Here is a 15,919-nt window from a genome sequence, read left to right as displayed (position 1 = left end):
CGACAATAAATATCGTTCCCATACCACCAGATTGACAACAGGTGGAATACTTTCTTTGGTTACAACCTCCCGAGATTTTCAAAAATCATAAATCATACAGGATGCCGAGGAAATTAAGATGAGAGAATTTTAAATAATTCACAACCCATCTGCTCAGCGTGGTAAAGGTTCCAACAAGAAAAATTCCTTAGTACTCAACAAAAGAGTAAATGAGTTAAAATGTATAAACATTTTCAATTTCTTTGCAACACGAAAATGCAGCAGCTGCACAATACTCTGGTTAAATCGGAGAGTGCAGAAAGAGTCTATACCGGTTTCGGAGGTTTTTCCCCCTCATCAGTAGTCCCATATCCTCTTCTCTTCGATTTCCCCAGGTATCATACTTTGGGCCCTTCCGAATTACAAAGAACGAAATGCCGCGGATGTACTAGAGCCATCTACCGAAAAACAAAGTAAGTTATCAATCGAAGTAGCACAGAAAACGACAATAAATATCGTTCCCATACCACCAGATTCACAACAGGTGGAATACTTTCTTTGGTTACAACCTCCCGAGATTTTCAAAAATCATAAATCATACAGGATGCCGAGGAAATTAAGATGAGAGAATTTTAAATAATTCACAACCTATCTGCTCAGCGTGGTAAAAGTTCCAACAAGAAAAATTCCTTAGTACTCAACAAAAGAGTAAATGAATTAAAATGTATAAACATTTTCAATTTCTTTGCAACACGAAAATGCAGCAGCTGCACAATACTCTGGTTAAATCGGAGAGTGCAGAAAGAGTCTATACCGGTTTCGGAGGTTTTCCCCCCTCATCAGTAGTCCCATATCCTCTTCTCTTCGATTTCCCCAGGTATCATACTTTGGGCCCTTACGAATTACAAAGAACGAAATGCCGCGGATATACTAGAGCCATCTACCGACAAACAAAGTAAGTTATCAATCGAAGTAGCACAGAAAACGACAATAAATATCGTTCCCATACCACCAGATTCACAACAGGTGGAATACTTTCTTTGGTTACAACCTCCCGAGATTTTCAAAAATTATAAATCATACACGATGCCGAGGAAATTAAGATGAAAGAATTTTAAATAATTCACAACCCATCTGCTCAGCGTGGTAAAAGTTCCAACAAGAAAAATTCCTTAGTACTCAACAAAAGAGTAAATGAGTTAAATGTATAAACATTTTCAATTTATTTGCAACACGACAATGCAGCAGCTGCGTAATACTCTGGTTAAATCGGAGAGTGCAGGAAGAGTATATACCGGTTTCGGAGGTTTTTTCCTCCTAATCAGTAGTCCCATATCCTCTTCTCTCCGATTTCCCCAGGTATCATACTTTGGGCCCTTCCGAATTGCAAAGAACGAAATACCGCGGATGTACTGGAGCCATCTACCGAAGAACAAAGTAAGTTATCAATCGAAGTAGCACAGAAAACGACAATAAATATCGTTTTACCACGCTGAGCAGATGGGTTGTGAATTATTTAAAATTCTCTCATCTTAATTTCCTCGGTATCCTGTATGATTTATAATTTCTGAAAATCTCGGGAGGTTGTAACCAAAGAAAGTATTCCACCTGTTGTCAATCTGGTGGTATGGGAACAATATTTATTGTCGTTTTCTGTGCTACTTCGATTGTTAAAAAAATACATTTCTGTTTTTAAAGTGATCTACATAATAATTAATTTAGCAAAATAGTATTTTAGAAAAATAAACTGGTGTCACCGATGCAATTAAAATAATTGCAAAGCTGAAATGAAACTGGACATACCATGTTTCTGGAGTCATAGATGAAAGATAGGTCAAGAAAATTTTAAAATGAAGATCTAGACACGATGCTTATCGTAATTGAGAATGTCCTCCAACAATATGATTGGTCGACATCAAGCGCTCAATGTGCTCAAGATCGGATGCAAGGAAATTATTTGCGGGATGCCTATGTTCAGTTGTGGACTCAAAACGGCTAATGCTGATGATGAATGGCGTTGTAGTGTGACTTTTAGAGATGTTTTCAATACCAATTTTCTCTAATCGTGATATTATTGAAGATATCTGCCTATATAGTTATAGATCTTGTTAAAAAAGGGAACGAGATCCATAGTGTACCTTTAATATACAATAACTGCCACGCTACTAGATACAAGAGCACATTGAGCTATTACAGTCCTGGACTCTTCACTTGTGAAGAGTGAATTCTGCAATTCACATGAGTGCCTTAAAAATGTAGGTACTTTTTCTTTTTAACACGTGTAATTTGTACGCACGTAAGAAGTTATACTTCTATTATATGATTTCAACGAAATAAATATACTTTCAACAGGTTATTTGTATTTAAATATTAAACTAATTTTTACTTACTGCTTTCCAAAAATTTTTATTAAAACAATACTAGAAATAAAAAAAAGTTAGATAACACACGGACTCGAACCAGGGACCTCTCGATCTCCGGTCGAACGCGCTACCACCGAGCTAAACTCCCTTTGCTTTGACAGCTTACAAGATTTCTCATACATACTGACACATTTAATAGACCAAGTGACGTATAAAAATACTTTAAAATTTATGTAATATAAATATTAATATCTCTTGGCAACACTGTTCTTCATAAGAGTCTGTACTGAAATGTGACCGTGGAACGCATTATAGTGACGTTTAAAACGTCAGAAAATGCATAGAAACCGAATATCAACATAGAAAGTTGATAATTAATAGAACAGCTGTATTTGGTGTTTATAGTTGTCATTTTGTTAAAGTTGTAAAAAGTTTTAAAGTATTGTAATATTCTTGGTGTTTGAATAAAGGTATTCTAAAACATAGTAACGATTTAATGTATTTTTTGTATGGAAAAACTATTTTGAATAGTTTCTTAACAATAACATGACATAAATGAAAGTCACATCTGAGAACGGACCGGATTAGCCCATAAGCATAGCAATTAGGTACCTACCTATACCCATGTGCCTAGTAGCTTGGCGCTTGCTGTATTATAATGTAGATCATTTTTATTTAGATATTTAGTTTAGATCGCTTTAATTTAATTTAGTTAAATATTTACCTTGCCATGTAACTATGAGTAAACTAGTAGCTTGGTAGTCAGAAAAGTTCAGGAATGAATCATGGACATTTTCCGTGGCCCTCTGTATTAATCCTGGGTTTTCTGTTTCGTAGTAGGATACAGTTCCCACCGATGTAGTATCCACGTTAGAATAGAAAGGTGCAATGATCGGATAATCTAGTGGAAATTCTATGTTTATAAATCTTGGGATCTCCGTTTGGAACGATAAGAGTCCATTTGAATTTACCTACAACATAAAAATAAAGTATGTTATTTCAATGGAAGAATTTTTTTGGCCTTGTTTTTCTTGTCCACCTTTTGGTGGGACACACCCTATCCATATAGATGGAACTTCCTAGCTTCGTGGTACCACACAAAGACTTTCATAACTCGCCGACATGAAATAAAACTGCAGCTGCTTTTTAAAAAACACAACGGATATCTGAAGAACTTGCCGTCATTCAGATTCAGCTACATCTAAGGCTTCGTCTGAAGTCAACCACTGCACCATCTAATTTATGTCTAACAAGAGATCCAACTTCATGATGGCAATAGTACATATAACAACATTGCCATATTTATATTTTGTGAAGCTATATGCAGGGTTTGCGTGTCGTGTACATAATAAATAGCATAACTTTATTATATTTTTTATGATAAATAAATATGATTATTTAATTTTTTTTGCTTTATTTGTTCCAGTATGAATTTTCATTGTTCATATTTTTGAAACCCTTTCGCTGCGGATGACTCTAAAGACGTCTCACTTGAGGCTGACGATAAACTAATGTAAGTTATGTATTTGCTCGTACCGATGGCGTCGAAAAAGGCCCCGTCCAGTTTAATACGCCAGTCAATGGGAGCAAGAATAGGATATTACCTCCGAATTCTATCCTACTGCATGGATTTTAATGAAATTTTGGGCCTAGCCCCTACTTATCTCCTAATTTAAAGTATACCCTATGCCGATGTGTGCTTTTATCTTGGGGGTGGTTCCCACCCCTTCTTAGAGGTGGGAAGTTTTTTGGCTAAAATTACCATGGAATTCGCTAGAGAACCTAATTTTAAGCAAAAACTGTTCTATAATTTTTTTTTGAAAACTTAATACTTTTTGAGATATTCTTGGTTGAAAATTGGCCATTTTCATTGAAACATTGGCCTTTTCGAACGGTTTTTTGCGAATACCTTAAAACCTATGCATCTAAATAAAAAAACTATATTAAACATTTTTGTAGGTTAAAAAAAACAAAGAGACACTCCCCTTCATAAATCTTCTAGTTACAATACAAAACAAGATATGGTAGGTGAAAATAGTTTGTTTTTTGGTACATTCTCAAATTGGTGTATTCAACTTGAAATAACAGAGAAACGGTCGATTTTAGCGGTAAAACGCTACCAATACCTTTTGTAGTGCTTGAAAAGACTTTCAAAATGAGCTATATTAAAGGTCCATTACATTAAAACTTCGCGAGATATGCTGCAAACAAAATTGATAACTAGGGAGCGGATTTATATGCAATCAATTTTGATGAAATATGCGCATATATATGCAGTAAAAAATTACGAAATATGCGCAAGATATGCACAAAAATTAAAAAAATGCTCATTTCGAGAAACCACAAATTTTCTGTTTTATTCTATTCTAGGGGGTTCTTTTATATGGGGGGGGGGGGGCAATCTTATTTATTATCTTTCAAATAAAATCGTTATTTTTCATATATGCAAATTATTCACATTTTTTACAAAAACTGATGCCAATAGTTACCTATTTAAAATAAAACAACAATATCACTATATACATATATCTTCGGTTATAATTCACTACAATGTGTTTTTCCAAATTTTTTACGAGACATTTTCTTTGATCAGATAAAATATTTTTATAACTGGAAAAACTCCTTTCAACATCAACGGAAGTAATTGGGGCTTATTTAGAATAACTTGTTAAAGCCCAAAATTCTGCACCAAAATCAATTTCAAAATTTCCACTAAAAATTTCGCATATGTCCTCCACAATTTTAAAGCCGTTATTTTTTTCTAGAACCAATTCTAATTTCTTTTTAACTGAATTACCGATTTTACCGGGAACTTTCGAAATGTGTGCTTTAAAATTTCTAACTATTTCGACGGACTCTGTTAAAGACATTTTCCGATTTTCTAAATTATTTATGGTTTTTACTATAAAACTATAATGTGTCTTGATAAAAGTTAGCTGGTTTGTCAATGAAGAAGTCGTTTTAACAATATGTTGTGTCTTTATAATAGCAGCACTGTCTTCGGCGTTAAATTCTAAAAGTAATTCCGTAATTGCCACAAAATGTTCAGCAGAAAAAATTGCAGCTTCCAACCAAGTTCTCCACCTATTCAGTACTGATTCGGGAGCTAAAGGTACATTAGGTAATTTGTTCCTGTACAACTAGACCCGTAAAGGACTTTTGACGAATACTTTTTTTACGCTACTTATTAGTACATTTACATCAGGGAATTCACCCCTAATATGTTCAGCTACTCTGTTACATCCATGCCCTAAACAAGTTACGTGAACTAAATTTGCATAAATTAATTTAATTTGTTGACCAGCTTTAACCATGTAATTTTACTAATTTTACTGATTTACGGGATCTGACCTAAAGCTTGAATATTTCAATTTCCGTTAGAAAATCGTAAAACTATGGTTGAAGGTGTAAATTCTCTTAACAATAGGGGATTTAAAAGAATCACCAGGATTATAGGTACGTAGGTACTAAATATAATAAAAGTGAATAAAATTTGGATTTCCCGGTAAACCATCCTTCATCATTTTAACATCCTACAATCATTTTATAACGGCGTACTATAAGCACTATAAGTACTTTGTGTAAAGATCGGGTATTTTCTAAGAAAAAATGAAAAGGCATCTCTTCAGGTAGTTCCCGAATTAATAGATACGACAGCTTGTGCGGGGAAATATTTTGTGTCGAATTAAAAAATTTAAAATTTTTTTTTTTGGACTTAAATCTTTTAAATATGCACAAAATATGCATGTTTCTTTAAAAATATGCAAAATTTAGTAAAGTTCTCAAAAATGCGAAATATGCATGCAATATGCATTTAGCATAAAATCCGCTCCCTATTGATAACAATGATAACTAATGTATTTTAAGAAAAATGAGAAGTAATTTTAACCTCCATCCACCAAAATGTAAATGCATGGTTTTCCTTCTACAATACCTTTTATTATAGTGTTATTTCTATGTTCAAAAAGTTGGACGGGTTTACGATGAATGGTTTTTGAAAAAAAAGATAAAATTATAGTTCGCATTTTAAATTTTCTTAAAAATCTTCCTTTTTCTCCATGTAACTTGAAAATGATAAGAGATACAGTAATGAAAAACAAAAGGAAATTTTTATATAAAAAAACCCTACATTTTTGAGTGGTATCTTTTTTCGTGTCTATCTTTTTAGAGAGTCATGGAGGAAAAGGAAGATTTTTAAGAAAATTTAAAAATGCGCTCTATAATTTGATCTTATTTTTTTCAAAAACCATTCATTTTAATCCAGCCTAACATTTTGAAAATAGAAATAACACTATTATAAAAATTATTGTAGAAGGAAAACGGTGTATTTAAATTCTGATGAATGAGGGGTTAAGTATACTTCGCATTTCTTCTTAAAATACATTAGTCATCAACTTTTTTTCAGAATATCTCGCTTAGTTTGAATGTAATCGACATTTAGTATTGCTCATTCTAAAGGTCTTTTCAAGCACTACAAAAGTTAGTAGTACCATTATACACCTAAAATCGACAGTTTCTCTGTTATTTCAAGTTGAATACACCGATTTGAGCATGCAGCAAGAAACAAACTCTTCTTACCTACCATATCCCTCTTTGTATTTTAACTAGAAGATTTATGAAAGAACGAATCTCTTTGTTTTTTTTATAACCTACAGAAATATTTTATATAGTTTTTTTGTTAGATGCACAGTTTTTAAGGTATTCGCAAAAATCCGTCCGAATAGGTGTCATTTTTCAATGAAAGTATCACGAAAGTAATCACGAATAACTCAAAAAGTATTGAGTTTTCAGAAAATAATCATAGATCAGTTTTTGCTTAAAATTAGGTTATCTAGCCTTTTCCGTAGCTATTTTAACCAAAACATTTTTCACCCCCGAGAAGAGGTGGGAACCACCCCCAAGATAAAAGCGCACGTCGGCATAGGGTAGACTTTGTTTGTTGAGATATTCCGTACTTACTGTAAAAATATCAAGTAAATCGATGTAGTAGGATGGAATTCGGAGCTTAATACCCTCATTGACTGCCCTATAAGGTGGATCTAGCATTTCTAGGATCTAGGTGCCGAGGTAGTTTATGTTATCTTTTTCTTACATTATCATGAGATCTGTCTTCTTTACCTTTATATTGAATTTATATTGTTGACTCTAATATATGATTTTGTGCATAAGGACTTGTAGTCTTTTGACCGCATCACTCCACGCATGATTTTCACAAATTGTATGTTTACTTTCAATTCTGAGATTGCGGTCTAATTTCTTTGAATATTTCTAACTATTTTCAGATCTTAGTTGTTAATTTCTGATGGTTTTAGTATTTGCATCATCTTGACATATTGTACTCGACCAAACGCTTTCTTGTAATCAATCACATATGCGTACAGGTACGTCGCAGTTAATGTTTCTGCATCTCTGGAATAATCTTGTACTGAGAACAAAGCGTCTCCTTTACCAAAAGCATTTATGAACCCGAATTGGTTATTGGTTGGGTTACATTTGACTTTCACAGAGCTCGTAAATTCTCTTGATTATTTTAGAAACGATTTCAGGAGATGGCTCATGAGGCTTATCGTACGATATTTTCGCATTTATTGGCGATTGGTTTCTTTGGAAGTGCAATAAACTCAGATTTACAGCGACTGAACTTCCTGCTGCAATATTCTTGGTTCATCATTTACTTCCTCTTGTAGCTCAAAGCTGTATTCTATTCAGCAATCAAACAATTCCTCTAGTTGTTCTTTCCACGTTTTTATTTTACTCTATTTGTTTAAGACAATGTTTCCATCAGAATCAGTTAGATTTCTTTTCTGTGTCCGTCTTATTCTATATAGAATAACTGATGGAGTTTAAATATCTGGGCATCTCACTGTCTAGCTACGGAAAGCTCGAAATAGAATCGTATAATCAAGTTAATAGACAAAACAGAGCAACATGATGCTTGAATGTAACAATATGAAGGAACAAAATATTGTAAAAGGACCGAAAGGTAGAATTTATAAAATAGCCATCAGTCCAATAATGTCATGCTGCAGAATCGTGACCCGATACAGAAAGAACAAAGATAATGATAGAAGCAGCAGAAAGGAAAGCCCTTATAAAGGTTGACGGTAAGACACTATGAGAGAGAGAGAGAGAGAGAGAGCTATAAGTACAGATATACAAAGGAGATGCAAAATGGAGAACATCAAGGACAGGGTGAGAAAGAGAAGAGTAGAATGGCATACATAGATTCTCCAATAAGGAGACGATCAGTGGGAAGACTACGAAAACGATGAAACGACAACTTAATGGAGGCACACTCTTCTTCTTAAAGTTCTCTCTCCTATCGGAGGTTGGATATCATAATGGCTATGGTCACTTTGTTGCCTGCTGCTCTGAACAGTTGTAATGAACTACAGTTAAACCATTCTCTACGGTTCCTCAGCCAGGAGATGCGTCTTCTTCCTATGCTTCTTCTTCCTTGGATCCTTACTTGCATAATAATTCTCAGCAACTCGTATTTTTCTCCTCTGGTATTGTGGCCCAAATATTCCAGTACTCTAGTTTTTATACACTTCATAATTTCTAACTCCTTATTTAAACGTCGTAGCACTTCAACATTGGTAATGCTTTGAACCCACTGAATTTTCAATATTCTTCTGTAACACCACATTTCGAACGCTTCTATTCTTCTTATGTGTTGTCTCTTCAATCTCCAAGCTTCCATTCCGTATAGCAATATAGAAAATATGTAGCATCTTAGAGCCCTCAATCTGAGAAGCAACTGAAGGTCTTTGTTTGTAAGCAGTGTCTTCATTTTTATAAATGCTTGCCTTGCAGTTTCAATTCGGACTTTAATTTCTTTGCTTTGGTCATTTTTGTCATCGACCCAGGTTCCCAGATATTTGTATGTCTTTACTTTTTCTATTTGGGTTTGCTCTATCATTAACCTTTCATTTCCATGTTCTGTCTTTGAGACGATCATAAATTTAGTTTTTTTCTTGTTTATTTTTAGTCCGTATCGAATGCAATAATCGTTAATCCTATTTAGCAATTCTTGTAGCGATTCCAGGGTGTCTACCATTATAACGGTGTCATCAGCGAATCTTATGTTATTTACTATTCTGCCGTTTATAGAGATTCCATCACTTAGCTCCGCTATCGCTTCCTGAAATATGGCTTCACTGTATAGGTTAAACAGTAGCGGCGACAGAACACAACCCTGTCTTACCCCTCTCTTTATATCAATATTCTCGGATTTTTGTTGTTCTATCTTTATATTGGCCTCTTGATTCCAATACAGATTTATGATAATTCGTAAATCTCGTCTGTCTATATCTCTGATTTTCAATAATTCTGTTAGTTTTTCATATCGGACCCTGTCGAACGCTTTTTCGAAGTCAATGAAACAGGAATAAATATCCAAGTTCTTTGCAGAACCCAAATTGGGTATCATCCATATCATATTCTAGCTTTCTGTATAATCTTCCATGAATCACCTTTAGAAATATTTTGAGGGTATGGCTTATTAATGATATTGTCCTATAGTGCGAACAATTTTTGGCATATATTGTTTTTGGTATTGTTACAAAGGTGGACACCAACCATTCCTGAGGGATTTTTCCGGTTTTATATACTTCATTAAACAGATCCAGTAGTACAGGTAGAGTTTCATCGTCTAGACATTTCAGTAATTCCGCAGGTATTTCGTCTAGACTTACAGTTTTTCCGTTTTTTGCGTTTCGTATTGCTTGTTCGATTTCCTCCATTATGATCTCTGGTCATGTTTCGCTGTCGATTTCTTCCGGTTCTTGTCTATTATCCTCAAACAGATCTGTTATGTATGTCTTCCACTTTTTTAATTTCTCCGTGACTTCTATAATAATTTTTCCATTTATGTCTTTAAGAAGGTCATCTTTCTTTTTTCGCTGTGTATTTGTGATTTCCTTTATTTTCTTGTGCATATTCAAGCTATCATACTTTTTAGAATATTCTTCTATTTCACTACATTGATTTGCCAGCCAGGTGGATTTGGCCTCTTTTATTTTCTTTCCTATTAATCTCTGTATTTCCTTGTATTTTGCTTTACTCCTGTCTTTATGTTTCCTTCTTTTCTCCATTAGCTCTAGGATTTCTGAAGTCATCCATCTCTATTTTTTTATTATTTTTGTGGGTAATATCTTCTTTCCTGCCTCTACTAACGTTTCTTGTATCATGTTCCATTTGTCATTAACATCTGTTGTTTTTATCACGTCTTGTTTGATTTTCTTTAAAAGGTATCATTTATTTCTTGTTTTAACCTCTGACGTACAGGTTCTTCTTTTATATTTGAGACATCAAATCGTGGTATATTTGTTTGTTTTTGGATCTTTTTCAGTTTTAGCTTCATTACGCCTACTAATGAATTATGATCTGAATTTGTGTCAGCTCCGGGGTATGTTCTCACAGACTTTATAGTGTTTTTATATCTGGATTTGATTAAAATGTAATCCATCTGTTTTCTTACAATGTGATCTTCCGAATCTGCCGGTGATATCGAGGTATAAAGTCTTTTTTTAGGTAATTTAAATAATGTATTCATTACTATTAGCTCCTCACTTTGGCAGAATTCGACAAGTCTGTCCCCCTTTTCATTTCTTTCTCCCAAGCCAAATTCTCCCATACATCCATCCACTTTTCCTTTTCCAATCTTGGCGTTGAAATCTCCCATCACCAACAATATGTCATCTTTTTTTGTGGATCTTATGATTTTGTTCAATTGCATGTAGAAACTTTCTATCTCGGCCTCATCTTTGTCGGCAGTAGGTGCATATATTTGCAAAACGTTTATCTTTTTAGAGAATGTTTGTAACTGATCATTAATCTTTCTGAGTAGTGAGTAAAACCAACGACAGATTTATTTGTCTCTTTGTCTACAAGTATGGCAACTCCATATCGATGTCTTAGATCATTGTTACCATTGAACATCGCTGATACCGAATATATTTATCTTAAGGCGATCTATTTCAGCTGTTAGGTTATCGAGCTTACCTGGTTGATACAAACTCTTCACGTTCCATGTGGCCAGTCTTAGGGTTCTTCTTTTTTTTATTTTTTTTTCTAAACCAATGGTTTTCTTGGTTTCCTTCTGATTATGAGGGTTTCTGAGGGTTTGCTGACGACCTGAGAGGCCTCATATTCTTCAAGTGTACCTCTCCTGCCGGATCTTGGTTTCCGCCTTACATGATCAGTAAGGTGTCTTTGGGCTTTCTTAGATGCAATTATGATTGTCTAGGAATGCCATGTTAGACCTTTAATACAGTGGTTTTCCGTTTCCTTCCGTATCCTTATGCCGTTGACCACTTCATTGGTTCATCCGCCTTTAGGGCCAATTTCTTGACCCTAGGACAAAAGAGTGCCCTACCACTTACCAACTCATCCGCCCGAAGCCGTTGGTCAGTAAGTGGAGGATTGCTTATACCGGCAATTATTCGGTGAAGAGTATGTAGTAGAAATAAATATAGTGACCCGTCTGCCCTCGGAAACCTAATAGCCATTCGGGGTCGGAAGAAACAAGAGTTAGCCAAGAGAGGCTGATAGGAAAGATTAAAGACATTTTACTCAAGACTAGTTGAAAATGAGTAAAATGTAAAGGCCCTTATGATCCGCCAGGCGCGTTTCATAAGCGTATGAGTATTGCTATACTTTGTATTCCCGCTCATACTTCGGGGTGTTGACTACAGGCTGTATGGCTCATCCAGCATGTCATAGCATGGAGGATAGGATGTACGCCATTTTACAATGTAACATCTCAACTGTAGACATCCCAACTCCATGGCCTAACCCAAGGAGACACATTAAAGAGTCATATCTGTATAAAAAGAAAAAGACGAATTTTCATTGAAGTAAGTGTATTTCCATTGAATGTATTGTGAAAATTTATAAGTATATAATTTGCCTAGTTAAATATTTGAACTAAATTACACTGGACAGAGATCAGTGGAAGAGAAAGAGATGTATACGTCCAGAAATGGATCAAATTTGGCACAATAAAATTATTACAATGACCTTTACTAGAAAATTGCAAGAGACTACTCTTCTTTCCCCTATTCAAACGTTATGCCAATAACTTTCTTTTGCTTTCGATATTTTAGAAACTTGATAGATAGAACAACCGATATGGTACATTTTAATTATTGTAGGGCCACTTTATCATAGCTACTATTAACGATAATTTAATAGAGTCTATTGAAACAGTTAATCCTCCTAATTAGCGTGAGTAACGAAAAGACACTGTTTGGCTTATTTGTAAAAACAATAGTATTTTGTGACTTATCATACAAGAATGTCGACGACTATTTATTTTATTATGATGCGTGTTAGTAAATAAAACAACAAAATTTGTTCCCAGAAAACAACATCTAACATCTTGCAATTGTTTTCATAAATTAGAAGTTCAATAGCCTTGTAGAGATAATAATTATATTAGATTAATAAGTCATTTATGTTTAAAAATGAATGTGATGGTGGTCCTTTTTAATTTTTTGATTATATGTTTTCCAATGACATAAATAATTATAAACTAACGATTATGAATTTATAAAATACAAAAGAAGTATGAGAGATTTTGCTTGATTGAAAATTCTAGACGACAAAGTCTTAGAATCCTTGAACATGCAACTAAAATGAGTGAATCTAAATGATCTTAAAATGATGATAAGGAATAACGAAAATATTGTAAAAAGAAAGGATTGAAAATTTAGAAAGTCAAGTTTGAGGAACCCGAGAAGATGAAATGTATTTAATCGAATGGTGGTGGGACTGGTGGTCTCTGTACCGAAATTAAATCTTAAATTGTCTTTCTTTACCTACATTTACTCACAAATTAAGTACCTACTACTTAATAAAAAACAAATTCGTTGAATTTTTACCTAGATAAATTGACATGTGGAATGCATATTATAGATTTTTTATAGATTTAGCATTATTATAGATTTAGGTTGTGATCAGAATTTGTTTTCCAACGTAAGAAATATTTAGATTTCCGGTATTTTGGAGTTTGTTTTACTTATTTCTATTAGACATATATACAGGATGAGGCAGATAAACGGTCAATTAGAAATATCTCGAGAACTAAAGGTAACTGAATCATGAACATTGGAATGAAGGGGTTTTGAAGAGTGAACTGTTTAGTGAAAATATTTTCATCAATTTGCTACGTCTGGTTATCTATAACGGAAGTGGCTTATAACTTCGTTTTTTTAATGGTACACCCTGTGTATGTTACATTTTTGGATTCTCCTCGATGTGTTCTTTCTTAAAATATGAGGTTTTGTAATGACATACGGGGTAGTTTAAAAGATAATTACGTTTTTTTATTAATTTCGTAGCAACATCTACACCCTGTAGAAATATAATGATTTGACATCAAAAACTTTATTTGTGTTCAAATGATTTTTAAAATAGTCTAATATTGTTAAAAATTATTAATATAGCGAAATGTTTAATTTTAGTGGTTGGCCGAAACTCGTAACAAGCATTTTCTAAATTTTCTTAAATGGAACACGCTGTATATTGTAGTTAATTTATATTTAATGGTACTTACTTTTTTTAAACATTCCCTAAACTGCTTTAATTTGTGAGTTATTCGTGATTCTTTAAGTCAAACATTAATTGTAACAAAAATTACGTGAAATTTTATTAGGTTGGCCGTGAAAATATTCAATCAAACATAATTTCTCGAAAATAAATACCGATTTACACACCGTTTCAAACATTAGAATCAGTATGGTTGTACATTGCAAGCGGGTTTACCATTCTGGGAATTCCCATAAATAAATTCTACTTTAGTATTCCACAGCAGTTAACAGCGATAATCGTCTACAAGTACCTGCCTAATACTACCTTTCACGGCCACTGCCGTGAAGAGCGGCAACGTTGTCAGCAAATTTTCATTTAGTTCGCATGGGGCTATCCTTGTACACTGCATAGCATGTTTGAAATACGCTGTGGACTAATCTTTAATTTATTAATATTGAATGAGATATCAAAATGACAACGTAGTAAGATTGTTGGTGCGTAAAATATTAATAAAAATATACAATATTCTACCTTGTTGGCTATGACTTTGAAATTAAATTTGCTTAAACATTTCACATCACACTATTTTTATAGTTCCAGTTGCTTTTGTTACCATTACTAATATGAATTTTTCTAATGAGAAACTGATTAGTATGGTTTTTGTTCTATTGAACTGACACTGCAAGGTAAGCATTTATAAAAATAAATACAATGCTTACAAACAAAGACCTTCAGTTGTCTCTCAGATTGAAAGCTCTAAGATGCTACATAATATATTTTATATTACTATACGGAATGAAAGCTTGGGCATTGAAGAGACAACAGATATGAAAAATAGAAGCGTTCGAAATGTGGTGTCACAGAAGAATATTGAAAATTCAGTGGGTTCAAAGGATTACCAATGTTGAAGTGGTACGACGTTTAAATTAATAAGGAGGTAGAAACTATGAATAGTATAAGAACAAGAAAACTGGAATATTTGTGTCACATAACCAGAGGAGAAAAATATGAGTTACATACTGAGAACTTTTATCCAAGGAAGGATCCAAGGAAGAAGAAGCATAGGAAAAAGACGCATCTCCTGGCTGAGGAACCTTAGAGAATGTTTTAACTGAAGTTCATTACAACTATTCAGAGCAGCAGCCAACAAAGTGACCATAACCATTATGATACCCAACCTCCGATAGGAGATGGAACTTTAAGTAGTAGAACCCTCCTAGTCAAATCCGTATGTCACAGCCGGTGGGAAGTAGACGGAAAGGAAGGCTAAACTTAGATAGAAGGAAGGCGTAGATTAAGATGCTAGAAAAATAAGTGTAGCAAATTGGCAACGGTTGGAAATAGATATTGCTGACTGGCGAAATAGACTTGGGACGGTCGAGGGCTGTAGCACCACTGATGATGATGACCACCTAACCTTTGGTTTTCCCTCTGGTCTTTTGTAATTCCACAGTCACATGTGTATAATTATTTTGTTCCATTTGTCGTTTTTTTTTGTGTCAGAACATATTTTATTTTGTTTTTATAACGAATGGCTACTTGTTTTTCATCCTGGTAGTTTAACATTCAGTATTTGCCTTTTCATCGTTTTGATCGTTCTCTTTTAGCTGTCGTTTAGTGATAGTGCTATTATCAGCACAAACCTTTTCAGAATAGAGTAAAATGTAAAACTGGATAATCAATTCATTTCGATAATAACCACTTTTATATAATTAATGTCATATTTAATATTGCCAAAAATAAATTTATTTATCATTTATCATAATACTAATAGAATTTTAATTTGTCGGCTGATAAAAGGATTGAAAATCTATTAGTTTATAGATTATTGTGAAATAAAAAAGTAAAATATTTGTTGTTATCATAATTTTTTTTGCGAAAGAAATGATAGAAAAAATGAACGTCCAAATTTAATCTTAATAAACGTTTGACCTTCTGTCTGAACGGTATATTTTTTTCTATTTTAAGTATATTTTTGTTAAAATATTGTTTAATTTAAAACATTTTATATTTTTGAGATTTTTTATCTCTAGGGTGATAAG

At 33.6% G+C, this 15,919-nt stretch overlaps 1 protein-coding gene across 3 annotated transcripts in view; it reads right to left on the bottom strand.

Moving 5' to 3' along the window:
• LOC114331339 (nidogen) overlaps positions 1-15,919 on the bottom strand; it is an 85,980-nt gene that overhangs the window by 58,038 nt on the left and 12,023 nt on the right. For all 3 annotated transcript variants that reach the window (XM_028280872.2, XM_028280874.2, XM_028280873.2), the window contains exon 3: positions 3,067-3,313. In XM_028280872.2, the coding sequence (XP_028136673.1) occupies positions 3,067-3,313 (247 nt within the window). The remainder of the gene's footprint in view (positions 1-3,066; positions 3,314-15,919) is intronic.

This window comes from Diabrotica virgifera, chromosome 1 (assembly GCF_917563875.1).
Source record: "Diabrotica virgifera virgifera chromosome 1, PGI_DIABVI_V3a".
Taxonomy (NCBI): Eukaryota; Metazoa; Arthropoda; class Insecta; order Coleoptera; family Chrysomelidae; genus Diabrotica; species Diabrotica virgifera.
The sequence above is the reverse complement of the archived record's forward strand: the minus strand, read 5'-3'. Positions and strand labels throughout refer to the sequence as shown.